Source organism: Podarcis vaucheri, assembly GCF_965113315.1.
Source record: "Podarcis vaucheri genome assembly, chromosome: 11".
Classification (NCBI taxonomy): domain Eukaryota; kingdom Metazoa; phylum Chordata; class Lepidosauria; order Squamata; family Lacertidae; genus Podarcis; species Podarcis vaucheri.
The window spans coordinates 64,447,486-64,474,014 of record NC_138749.1 but is presented as its reverse complement, the minus strand read 5'-3'; the positions used below and the strand labels follow the sequence as shown (position 1 = coordinate 64,474,014).

General features: G+C 41.4%; 1 protein-coding gene across 1 annotated transcript; it reads right to left on the bottom strand.

Annotated features, from left to right (window-relative positions):
• Window positions 1-10,411: 10,411 nt before the first annotated feature.
• Window positions 10,412-26,509, bottom strand: ABHD17B (abhydrolase domain containing 17B, depalmitoylase). Its single transcript, XM_082241663.1, has 4 exons — window positions 26,390-26,509; window positions 20,430-20,904; window positions 15,617-15,796; window positions 10,412-15,049 (listed from the first exon to the last, which is right to left on the bottom strand). The coding sequence occupies exons 2-4, from the start codon at window positions 20,894-20,896 to the stop codon at window positions 14,830-14,832; spliced, it is 867 nt and encodes a 288-aa protein (XP_082097789.1). The 5' UTR covers window positions 20,897-20,904; window positions 26,390-26,509; the 3' UTR covers window positions 10,412-14,829.
• Between the last annotated feature and the right edge of the window lie 20 nt (window positions 26,510-26,529).

The window sequence follows — 26,529 nt, the reverse complement described above, 5'->3', positions numbered from 1 at the left end:
AGTTCTCTTTTTTGACATAGCATTAAGTCTATAGGCTACTGTGAGGATCTGAATCGTGACATCTGGCACCTCTTTTTAGTATTTTACACTTCAGTACCTCATTGAATTAATCTGGTAACTGTGATAAAGCAAATTTTATATATGCACAATGATAAACACAACTACTTCCCCTCATTTAGAGAACCCTCCAGGCATGAGGAGTCTGGTCCTGCAGATGATGTTGGACTCCAAATTCCATCAGCTCCAACCAGTGTGGTCAATTGCCAATAATGAAGGGAGTTGCAGTCTAGCAGCATCTGGGCACAGGCTCCCCATCTCTCTTTTAAACGGATTAAGGCTAAGTCAGCAATCCTTTGCAAAGTTCCAGTGACCCTTGCACTTATGTAAACACACATAAGATCACAATGCAACGGTGCTTAAACCAGTTCTTGCAATTTCACATACAGTATATCATTTGAATGTACTGACTACATTGGATGGGATATTTTAATTAGGTAATGCCGCCTCCAACAGTCCAGAAATAAACTCGGGTTACTTCACACCTGTTCAATTTTACCTATATGCCTCTTTCACAATAAGTTGTTTTCTTCCACAAATAAAACTGGAAAAGTCAAATAGGGTTTGAATATAATTGCTGATGTGATCTTGTCCCTGGCAACTATGCCAACAATTACTGGAAAGCTAAAATGTTTGTGATGCAGTATGATTCATGAGTCCCTAGAGAACTTCTCTGAATACAGCTGCACATATGTGCAAACCTTTTAATGATACATGACATTAGCCTTTAATTCTTGAAGGAGGAGTGTAAAGCTACCGGAAAAATAAAACCCAGGAAAGCTGCCTCATGATATACATGACATATGAAAAAAATCATAAAGAGGCATGCTATAATTTGTAACTGGAATCTCAAATTTATTTTTGGGGGTATGCATAATACTGAATTTCATTAGGATGAGATAACATGGAGGAAAGCAACTAATTTCATGGCCTCTTCATAATTGCTTTGTGGATGATTCAGCCAAAGTTCAGCACTTTAAAATCCCACTGATTTTAAGAGAGAGAGAGAGTTTGGATTTGATATCTCGCCTTTCACTCCCTTTAAGGAGTCTTAAAGCGGCTCACATTCTCCATTCCCTTCTTCCCCCACAACAAACACTCTGTGAGGTGAGTGGGGCTGAGAGACTTCAGAGAAGTGTGGCTGGCCCAAGGTCACCCAGCAGCTGCATGTGGAGGAGCGGAGACGCGAACCCGGTTCCCCAGATTGCGAGTCTATCGCTCTTAACCACTACACTGTGCTGATGCAGTCAGTGGCATTTGAAGTTAACTACGGGTGGGTTGTGCTTTTTTTTCCTTGCAGTTTCAACCAATGTTTTCTCATTTACAAAAACTTTCATTTCATATTTCTAGATTTAATATCCCTTGTTTTAATGCTACAAAAATGCACTAACAAAACAAGCCAGATGGACCAACTTCAGCTCCTACCTCCCATAAAACTCACTGGGCCATGCAGAAGAATGCCAAAACCAATAAAATATTATTATTTGCTGCTGTTCCTGCTTCTAATAAAAATCTCATAAGCAGGGATTCTTTGACAGCAATGCAAGATGTACATAAAAGACATTTTCCTCCTCTTTTTCTTAAAAAGGCTATTATGACTTGAAAATATATGGTCATGATTAGAGCTAATTTGGGATTAAGGCCATACATAGCTAAGAAGTAGATCATCTGCCTTGTATGCATAAGGTCAGTCACTAGCATCTCCTGATGGAACGGGGAAAGAGTCCAGGCTGAAATGCTGGAGAGCACATTCCCGTCTCCCTCACACACACACACACCGCCCTGCTTCCAAAGATCTCGTGGCTGTTTAGAACATAAAAACACAAGACACATAACATAATAGTAAAAAGCTAAAGCAACCCCCGTCTCCCCAGCGAGCTGATTAGCAGTCATCTCTTTGGCAGTCACTTACCAGAAGAGAGGACAGGAGCTCCAGATGTCACTCCAGTCCGCAGTGGCAGCAGTGGGCAAGCAAGCGGGAAGTTGAGCAGGGTGGGTCCTCCGTGTTGTACTTCTTGGCACAGTAGCTATGAGCTTTTGTTGCTGTTTTGGCAACAATAAAAATAGATTGGGGAGAGGATCGTCCATCTCAATACATATGATTACATCCACTGATTCAGAATGCCTATTAGCCACAAGCCGGTTTCCATGGGAGCACCATGTGAGATGATGGGATAGAGCCTTAATTACTTAATAAATGCAAGGGCTTTGTCTAGTATTTATTTATTTGTTGCATTTACAGCTCACCCTTTTCTCCAGGGAACTCAAGCTTCTTTCCTTCATTTAACCCCCACAACAACCCTGAGAGGTCCAAGGTGAGCTTTATGGTCAGGTAGGGATTTGAACTCTGGTCTCCCAGGTGCTAGCCTGGCATGCTAACCACTACACCACAGCGGCTCTAGGAAACATGCAAAGTCAGGAGCTGTTGCTGCTTTAGAAGGCAAAGAAGCTTGCCTCCTCCTCCCCCACAGAATGTGCTTACTGGCACCCCAGTCAGATGGGTGGGGTACAAATAATAAAATTATATCATCATCACAGACATTGGTGGCAGCCAGATCTCACAGTAGGCCTTGAAATCTGCGCACATGTTGATCAATGCTATTTCTATCAAATCTCCAGTCTGAAACATTTTGATATGCAAAAGGGGAAAGACTGAACATCCAAATTTGACAGGAATCAGGTCAGGTTATAAGTTTCAGTTCAATTTCATTTAGCCACTTCCAGTGGTTTTATGTCAAGACAAAAATACTCAACTGTTTTTGCTCCTGCTACCTTCATTACGGTAACAACACAGAAAGAAAGGGGTGTACATTATTTAGCAGCTCAACATTTTTGCCTTTTAGAGCAGTTATACAAATGACAGATTGGATTTGTTTGATTTATTATATTTCTATGCTGCTTTTCATTCAACGGAATGGCCAAGCAACTTACAAACAGCATATAACAATAACATAATAGAACATCATAAATACAACAGAAATTATATAGAAAAATTAACAAATAATTGGCTAAGCAATTACGAATCATTAGAAGAAGAAGAAGAAGAGTTTGGATTTGATATCCCGCCTTTCACTCCCCTTCAGGAGTCTCAAAGCGGCTAACATTCTCCTTTCCCTTCCTCCCCCACAACAAACACTCTGTGAGGTGAGTGGGGCTGAGAGACTTCACAGAAGTGTGACTGGCCCAAGGTCACCCAGCAGCTGCATGTGGAGGAGCGGAGACGCGAACCCGGTTCCCCAGATTACGAGACTACCGCTCTTAACCACTACACAACACTGGCTCTCAGTTAGACAATTACAATTTATAAAACTATTAGAAAAACAACTGAAAAAATAAGCTAAATGGCTCAATTCAACAAAAGTTATATTACAGGATTCACAAAGTACTACAGCATTCATAACCTTTAAACAATATTAACAGCAACCAAAAAATAAAGTACCGTAAGCACTGTTGAATTCATACATATTCACTCCCAACCCCTGTGACTCCTCATCTTCCACTCTGTTTGGTTAATTAGAAGACACACATGACTTTGCCTGGAATATTTATCTAATTCCCACTGATCTGTGTCCCCTTACTGTACATGGGCTTCTTTCAGAATACTCGTTCTCTTCCTGGCTCTCAAATAAAAACCACTTTAAGCTGTGAATTTGCTGCCCTGTTGTGAGTTCCAATATGTTACGTGATCAGTCACTGCATAGAACCCAGGCTAGCCTCAATCTCAAGGGTTTTAAGCACAGACACCATATTACTTCAGTAAAGTAAAAGATCCTCACTTCATGGGGATAAGATAACCATTTATTTATTGAACTTTTTAGCCAGCTCCTTATCATCTTCAAAACCATTATGACAGGTGACAAACTCCTCTAATCTAACTAAGCAGCAGACAGGTGGAGGTGATCAGCATAAAAAGCAGTTTCTGGCTTTTTTAAAAAATGAACAGTGTACCAGCCATGGGCGTAGCCAGGATTTTTGTGGGGGGGCAGGCTTTTGTTAGGGGAGACAGAACCTCAGTTAAGTATTTTTATTGACTGGGGGGTAGTTTCCCCCCTGCACTACCCCCTTGACTACACCCATGGTACCAGCACATGGAATCTGGGCTATCTCTCTCTTATGAAGCTAAAATCATTAACTGCTATGCAGGAATTACTGTAGTAGGGGGTAACTAGATGTAATTCTATGTAGCAGTGAAAAACAATATGGATGCATGATTACAGTTTTCACATAAGATAGTGCATAAATAAATTGATGTGCAAATATTTTTACTTAAGAACAAAATGTGAATTTGAAAGTTTTAATTACTTCAACCAATAAGCAAATTATATGTTATATGCAAAGAAATTAGCTTGAAAAATTACTTTGGAAGTCAAGATTTACTGAAAGATGGTATTTTTTAAAAAAATAAATTACTGTAACAGCAGCTATAAGGGTGATATATTGATACTTTCTCTCTCTTCTATTTGCCTCAATTTAGAATAAAAATCAATTTATAAAATCCATAAATATAGTAACACAAAAATGTAAAATAATCTTATTGGTTTTAAATACATAAAGTTGACAAGTTATATATGGGATTTAAAGTGGGGATTTTTGGTAATTTGTTTAAACAGGGTAGTTTCCCCCTCTCGAGTTTTAAATTTGTAAGACTCAAACTGGGTTTTTGAGTTTTCATGCATTACATGTATGCATTACATGAGCTTATGGTTGGTTACAAACACTTCTAGGAGAGTTAACTATTATTAGTCATTCCAGCAATATGTCAGCAGAGGGCACGCATATTCATTCTAACAAAGCCCAACAGGTTTGATTTAAGCTACACTTCAAAACACTGTATTTTCACTGAGGTGCTTCAGAAAAAAAATGTTAATCCCTCAAACTTAGAAGTCAGAGAGAAGAGTTCTAGCTTTGCCATCTTTCTGAAGCGCAGTGTCATTTTTCATGGTAGCTGTTAGACTGTTGCAGCAAAAAGAATGAATCTTGGGGCGCCTTAACAGCTGCAAGATTTGTCATCACATGAGCTTTTCAATGACTCCAGTGCAAGCAAGGTTGTGCCACAACAGATGCTAGAATCTAACAGCCCCGCTAGATCAGACCAAAAGCTCATCTTAGTCTAGAATTCTGTTCCCACAGGGATCAATCCAATGCCTATAGGAAGCTCACCAGATTTGGGTGCAACATGCCTCTCCCAGAGGTAATTTATAAACATGTCATAGACAGACTTATTCTCCATGAAGTTGTCCTTTTCACGCTGATCAAGTTGGACAGCCCTCTCTGTTTCTTGTGGCAGTGAATTCCATAGTTTAACGAAGTATTTCCTTTAGTCTAAGCAGCCCTTAGGATACCAAATACAAGGAGGGAAGTCTTACTGGGAGTGTTATTTTACAGACATTGCAACCCTTGCTCCTGAACAATGTAAGTGAAGTGGGCACAGGACGAGGATAAAAACCTGCCTCAGCTCTGAACATTTATTTGCCCAGAAGGTCTGGTTGAGCTTGGTGCTCACATTACTGAAGCAGCCCACATTAGACTCTTATGCCCGTTGTCAGGGCTGCTTCCAGATCCCAGCTCACAGAGGATCACGCTAGCCAGCGTTCACTTTATAAAAGTCTTTATTGAGTTACAGTTTCCAATTCCAAGCTGCAGCGTGCAGCCCTACGTCTTATAAGCTAGACCGGCGAAGCTCTGTCTGAGTCCCCGCCTCCTGTACACCAACTTAATATCCTAGCCTTACTCCACCTTTTCCGCCTGACCGTTCTTCTCTGGGTCCCTCTGCCCCCCGTGGTCTCTTCCTTCCGGGACTCTTCTGACGCTGACCCCCCGGACCCTTCTGTCTCCTTGCGGCGGGCTTTAGGACCTGGCTCCCTTTCCGGGCTGCTTACTGTGCCGCCTTCCTGTGCATTTGAACTTGGCGCGCGCGCCCAACCTTCCCCTTTCTGCTTGACCGTTGCTTCGCTCTCCGATGGAGGTGTGGCCACTCCTGACTCATGCCCTCCCCCCTGCGGCGAGCCGCCAGATCCCGATGCCTGGCGCCCTTCCTCCCCACTGCGCTCTGTTGGGGACGTTGGCCCCGATTTCCAACTGCTGCTCTCTGAACCCCCTTTTGTCCCTTCCTCCTGGGGTGTCCCCCTAAGCTCCCCCCTTGCTCTGGTCACTGGCGCTCCTTTCTGTGAATCTTCCGATTCACTGGAAAGACTCGGAGATCTCGGGTCGTCGTCATCGCTCATCTTTCCTTCGGACTCCTCCCCCTCGCTCTCTGTTTCCTCCCTTGCCCTCGCCTCTGCTCCTGAACCCCTGACACCCGTCATGGCTGGCACCTAAGTGCAGTGTTTTGTCTGCAACAATCCATTCACAGATGTCCATTATGAAACTGCCATTTTTAGCCCACCAGAAGAGTAGCTTATGGGTTAAGCATAGTAACAAAGCCCCCCCATTAGAGGCCCAATAAACCTAGCACCCCACTCAGGTGTCTTTTGTCATGCATTTCTTACTCAGCTTGCAAATATTATTTTTCAGGTGCCCAAATCACCTCTCAGTTCAGAAAGCAGCTGATGTGAAAACTCATGGAATAAAAATACTGTAAACTTTAATTCACCACTCTTGGCAGCATGAGGGAAGATGGATTAGAATACAACCAATCTTGGACTTCCGGGTTAGCGCCATCGGCAGTGGTGGAGTTCCTCTGACCGAGAGGAACCCGCTCCGTGAAAATCGGGTCTTGCCGCCGCGGCGAAGGCGGAGACCCTTCAAAAATCCCAGGCGGAGGAAGCCTGGGAACGTGGGATTCGGCTGACACCAAGAGCGCCTCCCCTACTCGCGGGGAAACCCTTTTTAGGGGATCCGAAGCAAAGTGGGGTGAGTGGCACAGTGTTTTGAATCAACCGCTACTTTTACGGAGTGAAGCCGCATAGCCGTTGCCGGAGAGCGCTGACTTTTTCCTGTGGACAATTGGACTCTAAACAACTACCCGTGAGTAGAACGGAAAATTGGACTACGAAACATTTTAATTTGGCACCGAAGCGGGAAGGTTCTAAACAGGAAGTCCGCCTTCCGCTTTTGTAAATAGACTGAAGCAAAAAGTTTGCAAGCTAAAGTCTGGAAAGTCGTATATAAAGGACTAAATTTCCTTCAGTTAAAATTACCAAAACCCCTCTTGGAAGCAGGAGAAGAGGCGGGAATCTTAGATTGTTTAAACCTGCAGGAGAGAGAGTAAAGAAAGATAAATTTCCACTGTCTTGAACCTGGGAATGGGGTGTCAGAGACAGACGTTTTGGGGAAGTTCATAGACTGTGAATGAAACGTCTTTTGACAGATAGTTAAAAAAGAGAAACATTGATTCCAATGTGCCTTTTGCATTTAAAAGAAACAAAACATTTGAAAAACGAAAGTATTTTTTTTCTTTCTTGCTGGACCTGCTTTCAAAAGATGGATACAAATAGAAATTGTCTCCTCTAGAGGGAGCTTGTTAAACTGTTGCTGGAGTCGATCTGGGGAATTCCACAGCTGTGGAGATTAAGGATCGTGAGACCAGACTTTGACCTTGGATAAGAATGTGCTTAGAAGAAGTTTTGGTGCTTGCTTTTTGCAAGACAAGTGCTTTGTTGGAGCAGCTGCATGAGAAGATGGATTTGATGACTGTTGCAGTCAGTAATGTTGGACAAACAGTGAATACTCATATAGAAACCACTCAGGAATCAACCCAGGAATCTGCTTTTGCAGAAGATAATAGAGGAGGTTGTTGTTGAACCTCAAGTAACACAAATGGAGAGACCTGAGCCCTTGTTGGAACATAAGCTGCTGTCTTTGACAACTGAATCTGGAGAAAGTCAGATTTGGAGAGATGGAGTACTGTTTGGTTTGGAGATGGGAAGTTGGATGGACCCCCCTATGCAGGGATGTCTCGGCTTTTGGGATATGGTTTTGGGCCAGGGGGAGTCTGGAGTTGTGGGGGTTCTTAACTTTGGAGGGACATTGCAACATGCCTACAAATACTTTTTGGATTACAGTGCTGACTGTGGAGAATGGGCTGACTTGCCGAGGGGGGATGGAGACATGGTTGGACTGGAGTCTCCCCGAGACCTACTCCTCAATGAGAAAGGAAGGAAATTAAGAATAAGATCAGCAAAAGACAAAGTAAAGTGCAGGTATAAACAAGAAGAAGATCTGCAGAAGGGACATGGAAAAGACTTAAGAGCCTCGGACAGAAGATCACCAGGTTGATGGACTAGATGGAATGGATAGAAAGGACTGACATAACCCAAGACCAGGAAGAAGAGACGTTGGATGAAGATTGGAAGAAAGTTTTTAAAAATTCATTTTGAGAATTAGTGTAAAATTAATGAGTGTTAGGAAAAATGTTGGAATGAAACTACTTGGCTTTAGTAGAAATGATATAAGGAGTTATGTATAAATAAGTATAAAGTTTTAAGTTTTAAGGCTTTTTATGGTAAGATAAGGTTAAAATAAATTAAGGTAATTTAATGACAGAATACAGTTAAAGATGGAAAGGATTTGCTGAGTTAATAAACAGGTTAGACTGTTAAGATAAATTATAAAACAAAAATTGAGAAAGATGGAAAGAATTTGCTGAAACAATTAATTGAACTAGAATACAAAAAGGGAGGTGTGAGGAGGTCGATGAAACAAGTAAATGAAAGATAAAGATATGGAATATTGGATTTTTAGTGTTATTGTTCTTTTTTATATTGTTGTATTGTTTTTTATGGTTTCCTTTTTATGTATTGTAATGTATGTCTTGTTAAATTTTGTGTTGTTTTCTTTTTTTCTCTTTTTTCTGTAATTGTTAAACTTTTAATAAATATCATTAAAAAAAAAATAGAATACAACCGATCTTGTATACATGTGATCTTCAGTATATTCTCCCAGATCACCTTGCTTCTACATCCTGTGCTTGGGGCAGCTTAGGCATAGTGAACCTGGAGCCCTCCGGATGCTGCTAGACTGCAACTCACTAAACTACAATTCCCAGAGTTCTTATTTGTTAGCCATGGTGGGTGGGGATCATTGGCTAAAAAACAAGTGGATGTTGCAAGGTAAAGGACCCCTGGACAGTTACTGTATTTTTCTGTGTATAACATGCCCCCTATTTTGGGAGACACCAAATTTTTAAAATGGGGGGAGATTTCCCTGAGTTGTTGAGCTTTTTGAGGGGGGGGTGCCCCAGGGTTGTTGAGATTTTAGGGGGGATTGGCGAAAATAGCTCACCCACCTGACCTACGGTGCCACTCACACGCTTCCCAAAACACACCTAGCGTCTGTCCCCGCGCCAGCAGAAGCTGCCATTCGCCCGTCCTAGTGCCGCAGCGACAGTCAATCAACATCAGCACTTGCTGCAGCCACCAATAACACGCCAAATACCGGCTGACAATCTACGGCTCACGGGCAGCAACCAATCCCACATCCCTCCCATGCACTATTCGTGTATAAAATGACCCCAAATTTTTAACATAATTTTTAAATAAAATAACCTTGTCTTATACACGGAAAAGTACGGTAAGTCCAGTCAAATTCGACTATGCGGGGTGGCGCTCATCTCTGCTTTCAGGCCAAGGGAGCTGGCATTTGTCCACAGACAGCCTTCCGGGTCAGGTGGCCAGCAGGACTAACCCACTTCTGGCACAACAGGACACCATGATGAGTGCCAGAGTGCACAGAAACACCGTTTACCTTCCTGCTGCAGCAGTACCTATCTACTTGAACTAGTATACTTTTGAACTGCTAGGTTGGCAGAAGCTGGGACACAGCAACGGGAGCTCACCCCGTCACGTGGATTCAAACTGCTGATCTTGTGATTGGCAAGCCCAAGAGGCTCGGTGGTTTAGACCACAGCGTCACCTGCGTTTCTATGTTGCAAGTGAGCTAATTCCTGCAAAAATAGATTTCAACTACAGATAATAGGAATAAGAAACCTGTGGTCCTCCCTATACTGTTGGACTCCTCAGTGCTCCTCAGCCCCAGCCCATGTGGCAAACGATCACTGATTATGCAAATCATAGTCTGTTGTCTGGAGGGCCAGAGACCACTCATCTCTGACATATACTGGTACCTTATATCAGCCATGGAGTAGGGCACTTATACTATACTAATATGCTTCTACGACAGAGGGGGAAAGGGTATTTTTTTGTATAGACTTTATATATTACAGGTAGGAAATGATTTGCTAATTCCTAGGTAGCAACAACCAAATCCATCTTCATATTCTAAATAATGTTTGTACTAATACACCTTTAGCATCCACTGGCTCATATACAATAAATGTATGATCTCATGAACAATTGCTCCAATCAGTTTCTGTAAAGCTGTAAAGAATCACAACAAAAATGTTGAAACAATGAAATAGTCAAAAGATAGGCTTTATTTGTGTTATCTTTGAGTTGTCTTCATGTACAATAATCAGCAGAATGTTTAAACAGTTAACAGTGGGTAAAGCTTAGACCCAACTTTAGATAAACCGAATTTTAAGAGAAGAGAAATAACACAAGCAAAACATTAGTAGCATTAACGTGGTTTAGATTTAAGTCAATGCAAATAGTTTCCATTTCAGATAATTCCTTGCATTGCCTGTAGAAACATTAATTAACCTCTTTACCAAAGCAACACTTCCATAATTGTATTCGAAGCACACTTTCAATTGTGAGGGTCTCAAATATCCCTAAGTAACCAGACCAGTTTGAGGTAGTGCTCAGCCTGAAGTTACACATCATGTGCCCATTTTGCTCTCAGGCTATAGGATCCAACTCAACCACCTTCATTCCCCCAAAATCATGAACATCAAGAGTTGCCAAGCTTATAACGCACAGGAATGAAATGAATCTTCTAGTCTGTAGTTCATACTGCTTTTTCTAAAATAAAGATGACAAGCTTTTTCTGGCCACTACCCTTTCACTTGACAGTGAAAAGATGCAGTGATCATTTGCAAAAGTTATCCCAGTTGCCACTATCAGCCCTATACTGTATATATTTAAAAAGTATCAGTACAGAATGAGCATCAAGCCTTACTTGGAACTATGGAGTGTATGCTGGGTGACAGGGCTTGGCTTTAATGCCCATGCAAAGCTCTACTGTAATACATTTTTAGAAGCCATACTTACCGCTCTTGACCAAAAGCCCAACCCCAATGCCTCGTGCAAAATGTGTTTTGAGTAGTGTAATTTGATTCTACCTAAGCATAAGCAAATTTGAACTTTTTTCCAGTATTTTCAAAAGGTATATTATGGTAGTCTATGTCGAGATTACTAGGTTGCATCAATGTTTCCACAGCTAATATGTTGGGCATGACCCAAGTTTGTTAAATCATTAGGAATTAGTCCTGGCATGGCAAAGCACATCATACTTCTCTAAATATAAAAGGGGGGAGTATATTAATGCTTTTTCACACTAATAATTACTATCTTCTTGCCAACCACATCCAGAGGCTGCAGCCTGCCTCTTTACTAGCTGATAAAAATGGATCATTTTGCCCACAACACCCTCCAGGATGGACAGGAGAAGACAATGGCACATAGCAGCCACTTGTCAAGTCACTGTAAGGCAGCGCCATCCGGGGGGGGGGGTGGTGGCTGGCTGTAGCATCAAGCTATACAGTGAGGTAAATTCTCCCACATTCTTCGCAGCTACAATCAGAAATGTGGGATAGTGTGGACATAATAAAAGTTAGCTTCCTACACAACTATAAGTTATATATTAATAATACAACTGTAATCCTACCATGAATTTACAAGCTGCTTTACCCAAAGACAAATGTGGATTTCACATGTAGACTAACTAATTTAAGTTACCAACCCCGGATAGCTCTAACAGCTATTATATGGCCACCTATATCGCTGCCCTGATTTTACGTCATTAAAAAAAATAAAACAACCCCTAGAATAAATGTAAGTTTCTGTGATGGTGTACTTTGGAATTAAGTTGAGTTTTATTGGAGCAGCTTTTCATGTGAAAAACTATTAAGGTTTTGAATCATACAGAACAGACAACAAAGAACACAGTCTTATATGTCTTGTACTAATATGAGGTGAAAGTCAACTGTTAAGCTTTCTCTCAGCAATTACCTGAGCCAATTGCCCCCTCATGTCAAAACAGGCCATCTGGATAAAAACAATTTGAGGAATGATGTTTGAGTGACCAGACAGAGGAAAATTTAGCAGAGCTTCTCTAGAACTACTGAATGTTTAAACAATACACAGGAGTGAAGCTGGAGTTTGATGACTAAATAGATTTCTGCTTTCAGCAAAGTATAACAACTAAACATTTTGATTTCACTAGTGCAGAGGAGTAAAGAGATACCTGTGAAGTTAAAAAGGTAAAGGTACCTTGACCGTTAGGTCCAGTCGCAGACGACTCTGGGATTGTGTGCTGATCTTGCTCTATAGGCCAAGGGAGCCGGCATACAGCTTCCGGGTCATGTGGCCAGCATGACTAAGCCGCTTCTGGCGAACCAGAGCAGCGCACGGAAACGCCGTTTACCTTCCCGCCAGAGTGGTACCTATTTATCTACTTGCACTTTGACGTGCTTTTGAACTGCTAGGTGGGCAGGAGCTGGGACCGAGCAACGGGAGCTCACCCCGTCGTGGGGATTTGAACCGCCGACCTTCTGATCAGCAAGCCCTAGGCTCTGTGGTTTAACCCACAGCGCCACCCGCGTACCTTATAGTTCCTTATCAAGCTACAAAAACTCAACTTTCACAGTATACAACAGCTCCAGTAAGTTCAGTGACTCTTTCAAAGGCCAAACTAATATGAATGTATGCATATTTTGCAGTATTGTAAGCCAAAATTTACATAGGCACTTAACATTATGTCGAGTCAAACGACCTCAAAGAGTATGATGCTACGCTAGTGCATACATTTCTAATTTGTGGTCTCAACTTATTTAACAAACAGAATCATAATGGCATCTATAAAGTCTTAAGCACAGAGTGTGTGTTCTTTCAATTAGCAACAGCAGAAAGTTTTTAACTCAACTAGCACAACTCCAGGTCAGTTCATAGATGCTGTCTGCTTGTTTATCCCCCCCCCACCTGCTGCAACTGACTCTCCTCCACATAGTCAAGGGACAACTTCAGTGTGATGCAGGTGGAACAGGGGGACTGCCTGCAACAAGGACAGAGATCATGGCATAATTTGTTCTGTTTATTGGGGAGGGGCACAAAATGAGTTACTATACTGCATGATGTTTGTTTATATACAGTGGAACGGACCAATAGGATACACCTCTGAATCCAACCAGTAACTTCAGCATATTTGCTACGCACTGTGACAACCATAAATCATTTACCCTGTATGCTTAATAGGTCCACTCCTTCATTTATGAAAACATTAAAGCTACTCTAAGCTTTAATTAGAAGCTAGCATGACTTCATTTAAGCAAAGTGTATACTGAGACAAGCTGACTCTCTCAAGCAGAAATGGATTATGAAAATAGCAAAGAACTGGAGAAAGAGGTCAAGATAATGGAAGCAGCAGATTTTGGCAAGATGTTTTAGTCACACAGGGAATTGTGCTATGTCAGGAACTTTGCTGTTTATGCTTTGCAGGAAAAGCTCAGTATCAAGTGTGTGGAATTTCTATTATTTGAGTTAAACATATCAGAATCTAGGCATTCACAATACAAAATACATTTCCCCCAGACAATCACAAAAATGAGCCGAACAAGTAAACTATGTAAGGCTTTAAAATGAGAAGCACAGTGTGTATTTGAATATTACTTTGTTTACAAATTAGGCTACATTTTAGGTCTATTTTATATTTTATTCAAGCAAAAAATTTCAAGGGAAAGGCAACTTATTTTACTATGAGTTGTCAACATTCATTTCACTATATAGGAGTACATTAGTAGGTTTTTCATAATAATTGAAACAATTAATCCTACACTTACAAACATTCAAATCAAATCTGAAATGACAACTGCAACTTTGCATGTTTGCCAGTACAAAAAAGTTAGAGAAATATTAGTTTATTATTATCCAAGTTCTGTTTCTTTACATGATGATTTCCAAAATGGCCATTTACAATGATATTCGTATTTCATACCAATTTAAGAGAAACCACCGCATTTAGTTGCTTATTATGTACCCTGTTAACAGGGGTAGTTCTAAAAATCACAATTTTGTGCCTTTGTTTTGCAGAGCAACACAAATGACTAAATAAGTTTTTTGGCCATTAGTCATTCAGGAAAAGAGGAAAACATTGAGAACAAGACATGAAAGATAATAAAACACATGTTTTGACTTGCTCCCTATATAATAGGGCCTGTAAATTCCAGTGGTTGTTTTTCCTTTTTCCTATTCCTTCAAATATAATGGCTATTTATACTTTACAACTGCTTCAATTATACCTGTGCAACAGAGTAGATCACAGTACAGTTTGAGATGTTTTAAAAATATTGTATATAAACTTGTTTGATATGCTAAAGCATTTGGCAACACTTTTACAGCATTTGATTTTACATAATTAAAATTTTCCTTCTTTTCTATGGTTTTTGTACATCTTAAGAAAAACTTTCAAATTGACTTATGTATTAGTCTAAGAAAACTTGCAAAAAATAGATGAACTACACAAGCTTGTCCCCAACATCCACTGTTCCAGCTAATACTGGTATTAAAATCTTCATTAATTAGGTTTACAAATCATTACCTGTACACGCTTGAAGGCAACTGACCCAATTTGAAAACAAAACCATCAGGTTTTATGCTGTGGCTATAAAGATCTACAGTTCTGCCATGAAATTCAACAGCAAATAATATATAAAGCAATTTACAAATTCACCAGTTCCTGTGATACAAACTGTTTTAATCTTTCAAGGTACTGTCCATAAAGCTCAACATCATTGTGTCCTGCCCCTTCTACCCACAGTGGCTCAACGGGTCTTTGGCAGCGCTCAAATAATGCTAGGCCATGTGAAAAGTCAATCACTTCATCTTCCGTCCCATGGATTATTAACACCGGGGATGTAATTTTAGAGATCTTGTCAATGCTATAGGAACACAAAAAAACAAATCAGTATGCAAAGGTATACAACTTCACAAATAGCCATCCTTGGAACATTTGTTGATGCACCCTGGGCAATATCCAGCTGGGCCTGCCTGTGAGGGGGGTGGGCTTTGGTGAGAAGACTGAGGTGCCCCTTCCAAGCCCCCTGGCAGCTGCCTGTATGCCTGCCAAATCTGATCCAGAGCAGATGTGGGGAGTGCAGGGTCTTGAGAGGAAGGGTAAGCCCCTCCACCCTACCTGTTAGCTTTGAATTCTTTGTTTATCTGAAGTGTGCCTTATTTAACTGACACAATGCCAACAGGGAGACTGTTGAGGCATACTAGAAAGTAGTAAGTATTCATATGGAAGTTACCAGTTTGACGACCGGGGGGGGGGGGGAATTGTTTTGACCACGACATTTTCAACAGTCTCATTCACAGCAAAATTCAAAATCAAGCAGCTTTGAACTGATTAAGGCTTCTTTATTTTAAGCTTAGTGACTTCCCTACTCATTGTTTACGAAGTGCCTACTAGGTGGTTCATCTAACTGTATGAAAATACTACAGCTTACTTTGGAAATGCATCAAAGCAGTAGGTCTTCTTGGTATCAGGAAAAGCTACACGCATTCCAGAGGTCAGAGGAGAATGAAGAATTACAGCAGCACTTTCATAACGAGCAGCAAGATCCACAGATGGCACCGTTCCTATACTTTGTCCATATATAATCACATTTTCAGGGCGGATTCCGTACCTGAAAAAGTAAGTAGCATGTCATTCCATGAGTAAAATTACTGAATATACAAATGTTCACTTCAGAAAACTCATACAAACTCCAAAGCATAAATCATTTTTCCTTCTTTCATCAAGTGTAACAAACTTGGCAGGAAATAACTTGATTTCTGCAAATACTGCAATTTGTGATAAAATTAATTGCTTTTAAAAAATAGGGTTTTTTTTAAGGTGTAGGTAACACGTTCTACTTCTGAGACCCAATCAATGCAGCAGATGCCTGCTCCTTCTTGAAAACAGCCTGCGCGTTCTGCATGAAAGTGGCACCCACTATTTGCATGGCAGAAGGGTCTGTATTTCTTTCTCAAATTCAGGAATAAATTTACAAGCACACATTTTCTAAACTAGTCTAAAAAGGGCAACCAAAACCATATCCAAGCCTTATTGCCTACCTTGGAGGGTGTGCCAGAAGGGGAAGGTAATAAAAAGGCAGGCAAATACATTTCTATGGAGAAATATTACAAGTGGCTGCGTCCAGGCTACAGAGAACACCTCAAATACCGCATTTTTCACCCCATAGGACGCACCTAGTTTTTTTCTTGGGGGGGGGGAAATAAAGGGGGAAAAATTATTTCACCCCCAGGCGCGGGGCTGGCGCAGGGGAAGCCCGAGCTTCCTCCAATCCCAGCTCCGAGAACAGCCTGCTATCCGAGAGCTACGCGAAGCCTGGGCACCCCAGGCTTCAGAATGCAGGCAGCTCTGCGCAACCCTCGGGAGACCGGCGCAACTTATTGTTAGCGTGGTGTCTCTTGTGAAGTTGGACAAGCAAACTAAGAGGGACTCAAACCTTCCAGTTACTCTCCAATTGCTCCTTTTAGACACAGAAAACATTTTTCCTTCATACTGCAACCAACTCAAACCCAACAGGCACTCATTGTATCAAACATGAAACAAAGCTAGAAAGCAGGATACACTGGTGGGATCGGCAGCAAAATATGGCAGTTTCACTGGCCATATCTTGTTCACTAGCCATGCCAGTCATCCCTTCTGCGTGGTACTTCATTCTCCTATCCACCCAGTTTTCTATTGCATCACCACCTGCAAACTAACTGTTCACTGGCCATAGAACACTAAGTTTTCAGGGTGGTAGAGCCGGGAGGCAGGCATGCAGCGCACTCGGAAGCAAGTGCCGGCGCCAGCTGCTCCCCCCTCTGCCCAGGGCGGTAGTGCCAGGAGGTGGGTGCACAGGACACTCAAAATCGAGCATCGGTGCTGGCTTGGGGAGCGGGGCGCTCAGCGCCAGCTACCCCCCGTTCAGGGCGGTAGTGCTGGGAGGCAGGCCACACCCGCAAATAAGCCTTGATTTTTAAAGGTGGGGCTTATTTGCAGGTGTGTCTTATATTCAGGCCAATACGGTACAATACTTAAAACCAATCATTAATAAAATACAGCAGCAAGGGTGAGGGAGGGTGTGTGTGGGTGTTTTACAGCATCAACTAATTTTCTCCAAAGGCAAGAAATTGTACTTTGGCAAACCCTGGGGTACCCCAAGGCTACCAATACCCCCTTGTATGAATGAGAGGTGCTGTTTTATGCAAGAGTACTCATGCCTGAACATACACAATATGGAGAGAATGATTATTACATAAAATTAAAATTAGAACACGGCAGTTGGTGCAGAGTACACACCAGTTAAATTACAGCAATGATTTTGAATAGCCTGTGCTTAGGTCTTTGAAAGAGCGATACTAATTTAATGTCGACTGGCTAAAATGGCAGACTTCTATAATCAAGGGGCTCATGGCACTGCCTACAGTATATTGACAATACCATTTATTATAAAAGTTATGGCCAGCCAGGGGACGCGGGTGGTGCTGTGGGTAAAACCTCAGTGCCTAGGACTTGCCGATCGCATGGTCGGCGGTTCAAATCCCCGCGGCGGGGTGAGCTCCCATCTTTCAGTCCCAGCTCCTGCCCACCTAGCAGTTCAAAAGCATCCCTAAGTGCAAGTAGATAAATAGGTACCGCTTTATAGCGGGAAGGTAAACGGCGTTTCTGTGTGCTGTGCTGGTGCCGGCTCACCAGAGCAGTTTCGTCACGCTGGCCACGTGACCCGTAAGTGTCTCCGGACAGCGCTGGCCCCCGGCCTCTTAAGTGAGATGGGCACACAACCCTAGAGTCGCACACGACTGGCCCGTACGGGCAGGGGTACCTTTACCTTATGGGCAGCCAGACTGTAGATAATGAATCATTAAAAATGTTTAGGAAACAATTTTAGGATGAAAAGATTTTTTCCATTCTCTCTTCTGTTTCCTAGCTCCATATTAGAAAGGAGGAAACAATAAAGAAAATGTTGGTGTTAGCCTCACAAACTATATGAGTGCATATTGTGAATGTTCTTTGGTATACTTATTTTGGCAGGTATATAAATCTTAGGGTAAAAAGAAAAACAGAAGGTGAATAATGGTGGGGTTGGGGAGGCAGGCTTGTAACTTTGGAACCCAAAGCTTTCAATATGCAGCTTTTAAGCTTAGGATCTTTGTCTACCACAACGCAGAATCCTCAATAATGTTCTACACCACAACTATCACTTTCTCTGTTCAAATTTAAGTCTCACTTCCAAATTTGAATTTACCAATGATAGGAAACCCTCCCAAAAAATGCCTGTCTTGCCTCATTATCAAGTTGTTTTAATACCACCACTCAACTACCATATATGTGTTACTCATGACTATCAAAAACTAGCCCTTATTGCTATAAAATAAATCTCTTAAGATGACATTCAATGATGTTCATTATCTTGTGCAAAGGAAATCTACTTGTACAACCAGACGTTCAGCTTCTTCTCCCCCTCAAGCCCTCCCCAATCTGTTATGGATGGTCCCACGGGGACAGGGAAAGGCAGACAGGAGAAGTCTCAATAGAGGAGCTGACACCGACTCACACGACACTGAATCACTCCCTAAATGTTTGGAGCCATGTGAATTCAAAAGGTTTCTGAGAAAGACTCCCAGGAACTTGTAGGACAGGGAATGCTTTGCAGTATCTGTGCAACTACCAGATCCTTTCACTTAACATCCAGTGTTACCTGCACACTTCTAGTCAATACGTGCATGACCAGTTCCTAATAAATATCAGAACACAAAAAAGCTGCACAAATCTTAGCAAAATATACAATTTGCACATTTTTTTCTACACTATTTTATGCAGAAACCTATACAATAAAAATATAGCTCTATTTTTACTCATAAATCTATATATATGCAAGTATTTAAAATGCAGATGTTCTACCAGGTGGAAAAAAGGTTAGAAGGTAGAGCAGAACCAAGCCTAAAAGCTTCTTCCTACTCTTAGATTTATTTTCAAGTAATTAAAATGTTAGATCACTGCAGAGGATAAATACCTGGCAGTAGAAAGGTCTTAAAAATTCACCTGTAGATAATGAATGCAGAAAGTAGTTAATCTCTGCACAATGCCTCAGAAATATCAACCAGTCTAAATGTATATTTCCTTTAAATGAAGGACAAATAACAGCCTCCTCATATTAAAGAAATCTTAACTATTTGATCAGAAAGCACCCTTAGTTGTTCAACTTTTAACAATATCTAACTTCAGTAGACATTTGAGAGATTTGAGTTTCAGGTTTTCACAAATGTTGCCTGTTTCTTGCAGTGACAGTTGAAGAAGCACTTCACTACTTACTAGGGCCAATAGCAATTGGTCCAAGGTAAGTAACATGTTCTAGTCTCCACAAACTCTATTTTGTCTCTCAAAGAGTAATTAGCACTACAGTGCTGTTTCCAGCCTGGAACGTGTGACACACGCACAGCTTAATCCTTACTGGTCAGAGAAGCTGTACACACAGCTGCAGAGTGCTCATTCTTTGGGTCAAAAACATCATGGAGAAACAAGTGTCTCTTCCATCCTTGAAGAGTGAGGAGCGACAACCACAATTACAAGAAGAAAGTGGGGAGTTGATAAATTGGAATTTATCAGAAAATTAGTAGGTGTGCTTGTGTCTGAATGTATACACAGATGTATGTAAATGTAAGTGAATGGAAAGATGGCGGCGAACAGGAAACCTAAGATTTGCAAGACTTGCTTAAAGTCAGCTGGACTGAAAGGTTGCCTTTTAAGAATTCAGAGCCATTTGTTTAGAAAAGGACCCCCAGTGTTGGTAAACACAAATGAATGGCTATAGGTATGCAAGCCAGAAAGAAGGCTGGCTAGAATTCCAATTCTTAATATGCAGACTCTACATATCTGCAGATTCTTTTCTGAAATAAGGAAACATTCAAACACTCAATCTCCACTGGACTGAAATGGTTCCGTTACAGAACAGAAATATATATTTTCTAAACAGATGAATCAGCAGTAAGAATTCGAGCAAGAAGACTCTCACTTGGCTCTCCTTCCTGATGTAAAATTACGAAATAACTAATCCATTTGCTATGGGCTCTGCCAATATAAACTGTTATTTTTCTTTGCTATTTAATGAATTAGTATTATTCTCTCTCTCTTCCTGATAGGCGAAAGGGCAAAATATGGGACAGACTACTGATGTACAAAGCTCACCTGATTAAATGGAAACATTTATCCAAATTAAACATAAATACATATGCATATACACATACAAATAATGCATTTCTATTTACCTTGTTCTAAGAGCTACCCAAGCAGCATCGATGTCAGCATATAAATTCTTCTCGGTTGGTTTTCCAGAACTTGCTCCATATCCAGAATAATCATATGAAAATATGTTGCAGTTAATCCGTGAACCAAGTCCTATGTAGAAGCTGCTCATTTGGCCCAGGTCAACAGCATTCCCATGTGAGAAGAGCAAAGTATACTTGGCATTAGGGGAACAACGCACAAACATGCAGGCAATCCTGTTACCTTTGCTGGTTCTAGTCATAAAACATTCAATGGCATCTTTTTCTCTAGAGGAATATTGCCAGTCTGCTCGTTCAGAAAGATGTAGTGTCCAGCGACTCCCACTTTCATCACACATCAGTGTGTATGTAGGATCTGGGGGCAAAAATGCCAGTTTGGAAGCAATCTTTCCTGGACATGGTGGACAACAGAATAGGCAGCACAGTTCACTAAACGAAAGATTATTCATCTTCCAATCTGAAATAAGAGAGAAAAGTGTGAGCTTCTAGCAAGATTCCCATACATGCATGTTATCAAACACTAACAGACCAGGGATTCTTTTGCCTGTCTACATTTGCAGAACAAAAAAACTTTTCACATCTAAGCTAAACATGCTAAGTTCCATCAAACCAAGAATTAGTCACCAAAATCAGCAAACATTACTAATTTAAGTCCATTTTTCAATGGGTCCATTGTGAAGTATGCTATCACCCAACTGATTCTCGTTTAAAGACTTGTCATTCTATTTTTCTTTTTCAATGTTAGGCAAATGTTAGGTTGTTATAGGTTAGTACTTGGTCAGTGCTTATATCTTTCTGAGAAGCCAGTAATATCAAACAAAACTAGATACTTATTTAAGAAATGTATACACATTTCTTCAACTTAAAGTTTTATTGAAAGCTGTTTACCAAAATAAAAAGCCAACATACAAGTCAGGTAAGAAAAGAAAGCATATAGAGTAACATCAGCATACACGTTGGAAGGAATGTCAATGCCAGGATAATTTGTCCGGAAAGAGAATTTTAATGCAGAAATTACCCTCTTTCTGATTATATTAAGAAATAGGAGCATGTTAAATAAAGGGCTTACCTACTATTAACAGTGCTTCCTATGAACTCTTAAGTTGGTAATTTTTAAAGCAGTTCAAATTCTAAGTGAGATATTTTAGTTATTTCAAAAGCAATATTAGGATAAATAATTCAAGATGGTTTTAGGCATCTGTTAAGCAGCTCTGTTTGTTGCATCCAAGTTAAGAAAAAATAGTCAGGTTGAAACCACTTAGGCAACTTCCTAACAGATCTTCTCTCTCTCTGAAGCAGGAAATGGGGAACCTGCGGCTTTCCAGATGTTGTACTCTAACTCCCATCATTACCAGACAGCATGGACATTGGTCAAGAGAGTGGTAATCAGACAACACCTGGAAGGCCACAAATTCCCTGTCCCTGCTCTAAAGATATTGCTGTTTCACAGCCCAGGTGGCTCTTCTGCATACAGTACAATTCGGCTTTTCCAAGAATTATTTTAACTGATGAACAGTCAAGAATGGAGCATAGTAAATCAAGTTTGGAGATGATAACGCATCTGGAAGGAACTATACACTTTTTCAAGTAAGAGTCTCAAAACACACACCCAAAAACACCTTATCTTGATAATTTGAAAACCAAATTAATAAGCTCAAATTGAAAACCCATACAATATGTAAGTTATGCTATAGATGCAAAACGGGATAATTAACATATTAAACCATTTTTAAAGGGGTGCCACCTGTCAACAAATGAGTGTGTTCAATGGCCACAAAAATAACAGAAGACACTCACTTTGGATTCATGACATGATCAAACGCCACAAACCTGATTTGGGGAAAGCTCAGAACGAGACGTTTCTTTGTATTGATGCAAACTTTCTATCCAGCTCTTCAGCCTAAAAGGGCTTACAAGAACCACTAACAATACCAACTTCTTCCAATGCCAGTGCTTGATTACTATTTGAATCCACAAATCCTGGCAAGGAACATAAGAGCAGATGATAGAGTAAAAGGAATTACGGTGGGGAATAGAGAATACAAACTGAAAGCTTTGCAGATGACCTTGTAATAACAGTGGAGGAACCTTTGGTAAGTGTACCAAAGGTATTAGAAAAGATTCAGGAGTTTGGACAAGTTGCTGGTTTTAAGCTTAATAAAATAAAAAACAAAATTTTGGTGAAAAATATGACAGTATAATCTAAAGAATTACTACAACAGATCACAGAATTAAGTGTAAAAAAGGTCAAATACCTAGGGGTGTGGTTAACCACAAAAAATATAAATATCTTTAAGGACAATTACATACCTACATGGAAATAAACAAATAAATAATAGAGCCGTGGGGAAGGATGAATTTATCATTCTGGGGAAGGATATCGGTTATAAAAATGAATGTGCTACCAAAAATGTTATTTCTGTTTCAATCAATACCTGTGACCAGTAGGGCAGGCCACTTTAAAGAATGGCAAAAAAATGATATCTAAATTTATCTGGCATAGGGAAAAACCAAGGATTAAATATAAGTTGTTGATAGACTCTAAAAAAAGAGGTGGCTTCTCCCTGCAAGACTTGAAGTTATATTATGAAGCGTCCTGCCTATGCTGGCTTTGGGATTGGATAGTGTTAAAAATACAGATATATTAGACCTGTTAGGTCATGATAACAGGTATGGGTGGCACGCATATTGATGGTATGGAAAAACAAGAGTGCATAAGGGATTCCTGAACTTGATAAGAAAATCAATCTACGAGGTATGGGAGAGGTATAAAAATCTATTAGAGTGGAGGACACCATGGTGGCTCTTCCCATTAGAAACAATATCGGTTAAAAAATTAAATATGAGAGGTGATTAGGCAACTTACAAAGAATTGCTAATAGAAGTGGAAGACCAATTAAAATTGAAATTTTTGGAAGACATTAGAAAGTTATTAGCATATTGGTTACAATATCATCAATTAAATGATGTTTTCAAATTACAGTGGTAACTCGGGTTAAGTACTTAATTCGTTTCGGAGGTCCGTGCTTAACCTGAAACAATTATTAACCTGAGGTACCACTTTAGCTAATGGTGTCTCCTGCTGCCGCCGCACAATTTTTGTTCTCATCCTGAAGCAAAGTTCTTAACCTGAGGTACCACTGTAGATAAAAAAGGGTTTTGACAGAGATGTCAAGGTTTGAAAGGGATCTGTTAGAAAATAATGTGAAATTATTTTCAAAAATGTATAAATTACTTTTGGAATGGTTTACTAAAGATGAAGAAGTTAAATCAGTGATGATACATTGGGCAAGAGATTTTGGTTATAATCTACAACTTTCATCATGGGAAAAGTTATGGAAAGAGGATTGAAGTTTACAGCTTGCTGTTCGTTGAAAGAAAACTATATGAAAATGCTGTACCGTTGGTATCTGACTCCAATTAAAATTGCGAAAATGTATAGAACCAGCTCAAATTTGTGCTGGAAATGTAAAAGAAAAGAAGGTACCTTTTATCATATGTGGTGGTCCTGTGGAATGGTAAAGGTGTTCTGGGGAATGATATACAGTGGTACCTCGCAAGACGAATGCCTCGCAAGACAAAAAACTCGCTAGACGAAAGGTTTTTCCGTTTTCGATTTGCCTCGCAAGACGAATTTCACCTATGGGCTTGCTTCGCAAGACGAAAACGTCTCACGACTTTGTTTCCTTTGTCTAAAAACAAAGACATGTTTTGTTTATAAAGTTAATTTATTTTCCCTTCAATTTTTGAACTGCTCTTTACAGTATGTGTGACTTTAAAGAGCAGTTAATAAACTGTTGTTGTACCAAATTTGGCTTTGTTTGGACTTTTTTTGACCATAGGTAAAGGTAAAGGTACCCCTGCCCGAACGGGCCAGTCTTGACAGACTCTGGGGTTTGTGCGCCCATCTCACATCTATTGGCGGGGGGCCAGCGCTGTCCGGAGACACTTCCGGGTCACGTGGCCAGCGTGACAAAGCTGCATCTGGCGAGCCAGCGCAGCACACGGAACGCCGTTTACCTTCCCGCTGGTAAGCGGTACCTGTTTATCTACTTGCACCCGGGGGTGCTTTCGAACTGCTAGGTTGGCAGGCGCTGGGACCGAGCAGCGGGAGCGCACCCCGCCGCGGGGATTCGAACCGCCGACCTTTTGATCGGCAAGCCCTAGGCGCTGAGGCTTTTACCCACAGCGCCACCCGCGTCCCTTGTTTTTTTGACCATAGGAACGCATTAATTGATTTTCAATGCATTCCTATGGGATTTCGTGATTCGCAAGACGAAAAATTCGCTAGACGACAAAACTTGTGGAACGAATTAATTTCGTCTTGCGGGGCACCACTGTATAATGAGTAAAAGAAAATGTTTAAGAAAACTTTTGTTAAAAAAAGAGGCTTTTTTGATAGGTATAATAGGTGAGGAACTACCAAAACAAAATAAAAGACCGTTCATGTATGCAACAACAGCAGCAAGGATGCTTCTAGCCCAGAGATTGAAAGAAGGAGAAGTACCGACCAGAGAAGAGTGGCAGACCAAACTGATGGAATACGCAGAAATAGCAAGACTGACGGGGAAAATCAGAAACAAGGAAGACCAAGTATTCTTAAAAGACTGGAATAATTTTTAAATATATTTAAAAGACCACTGTAGACAGTTGAAATCATTGGCAGGAATACAATGACACTTGTAAAGTGAAATGAACTTTGGTTACTATGATTATGTAATAGATGGATAACGGTAAAAGATGCAGGAAAAAAAGAATAAACCTTTTGAAATGGAATCCATGGAAGGGAGGGAAGGAGGTCTGAAGGTTCAAAAGAACCTTTTTTATTTTCATGTTTTGGAATGGTTACGGTTATTGTGTATAACTTTACGTAAAACTAATAAAAAACTATTATTCTTTTTAAAAAAAGAATCCACAAATGCTCACTGATGGGAAGGTACCAGGCACAGTGTTTGAAATTCCCCAGGCACCAGGTGCGTTTCACGACTGTGACCAAGTGAAGATGTCTTGTTTTCACATTTGGCAACTGACATCTCCACTATCTGGCTGAACAGTTTCAGGTTAAGAACGGACCTCCGGAACGAATGAAGTACTTAACCCGAGGTACCACTGTATATTGCAACTGGGAACTAACACACATGCTTCCTGTAGAAATTAACGGCAAGTAATATTAAGAAACATTTTCCTGATTTGTGTCACAAGAAGTCTAGCTCAAAGTCCTAAAGAACACCTGATCTGTTTCAAGTAAGCAAAGTTTTTCTCCCCACGAAAAGAATGAAGTTACCAAGAAAAATCAATGAAACGGAATGATACTGCAACTAATTCTAACTCAACATTTTCACATGCCAAAGAACTACACTATTGCACTTTCTGTTTAAAAAAAGAAAAAAGGAGCACACAATCTGCCCATTCATAAGAGCTGAAATCCTACATTGTGCGCCTTTTACCATCCCAGACTGGTACCTCTTCGCACCATCACAAGACTTGGGGACTCTCACAGCCTCGGCAGCAGCAAGGACACACTAACATGTTTTCCAGCCCCTTTTAGCGGAGACGTGGAAGCAGCAAAAGATGCTTGTTTACAAGTCTGCCCTCATTCCCACTCCGCTCCGGGCTGCCGAGTCTTGAGAGCCCTCGGGGCAGAGAAGGAGGGACCTGGAGCGGAGAGGGGCCAGGAAGGCCAGCTCCCAGCAGCAAGGGAGGCGGCCCTCCCTGCGCCCGCCCCGAGGGGGAAGCCGAGACCGGCCGCCTGGCGGGCTAACGAGGCCCCGGCCCGCTTCGGCCTCTCACGGACTCGACGACCCCCCCCCCGGGAGAGCGCGGGCGCCGCTCCTTGTGGGCTCCGGGGCTCCTCCGAGGGGCTGAGGGGGGGCGGCGGGGGTCTCGGCTGCGCGCGCACCTCCCCCCCCGCCAGGCCCGAGACCCCCCCGCCCGACTCTCACCAGGCAGCTCCGCCTCAGGGGCCTCTCCGGCGGGGCGCCGCGGCGCTCGCTCCCTCAGGGCAGCCCGGCGTGGGGATGAGGAGGCGGCCGGGCCGGGGCGAGGCGAGGCTGGACTCGGGCCGGAGCGGCGGGGCGAGCGA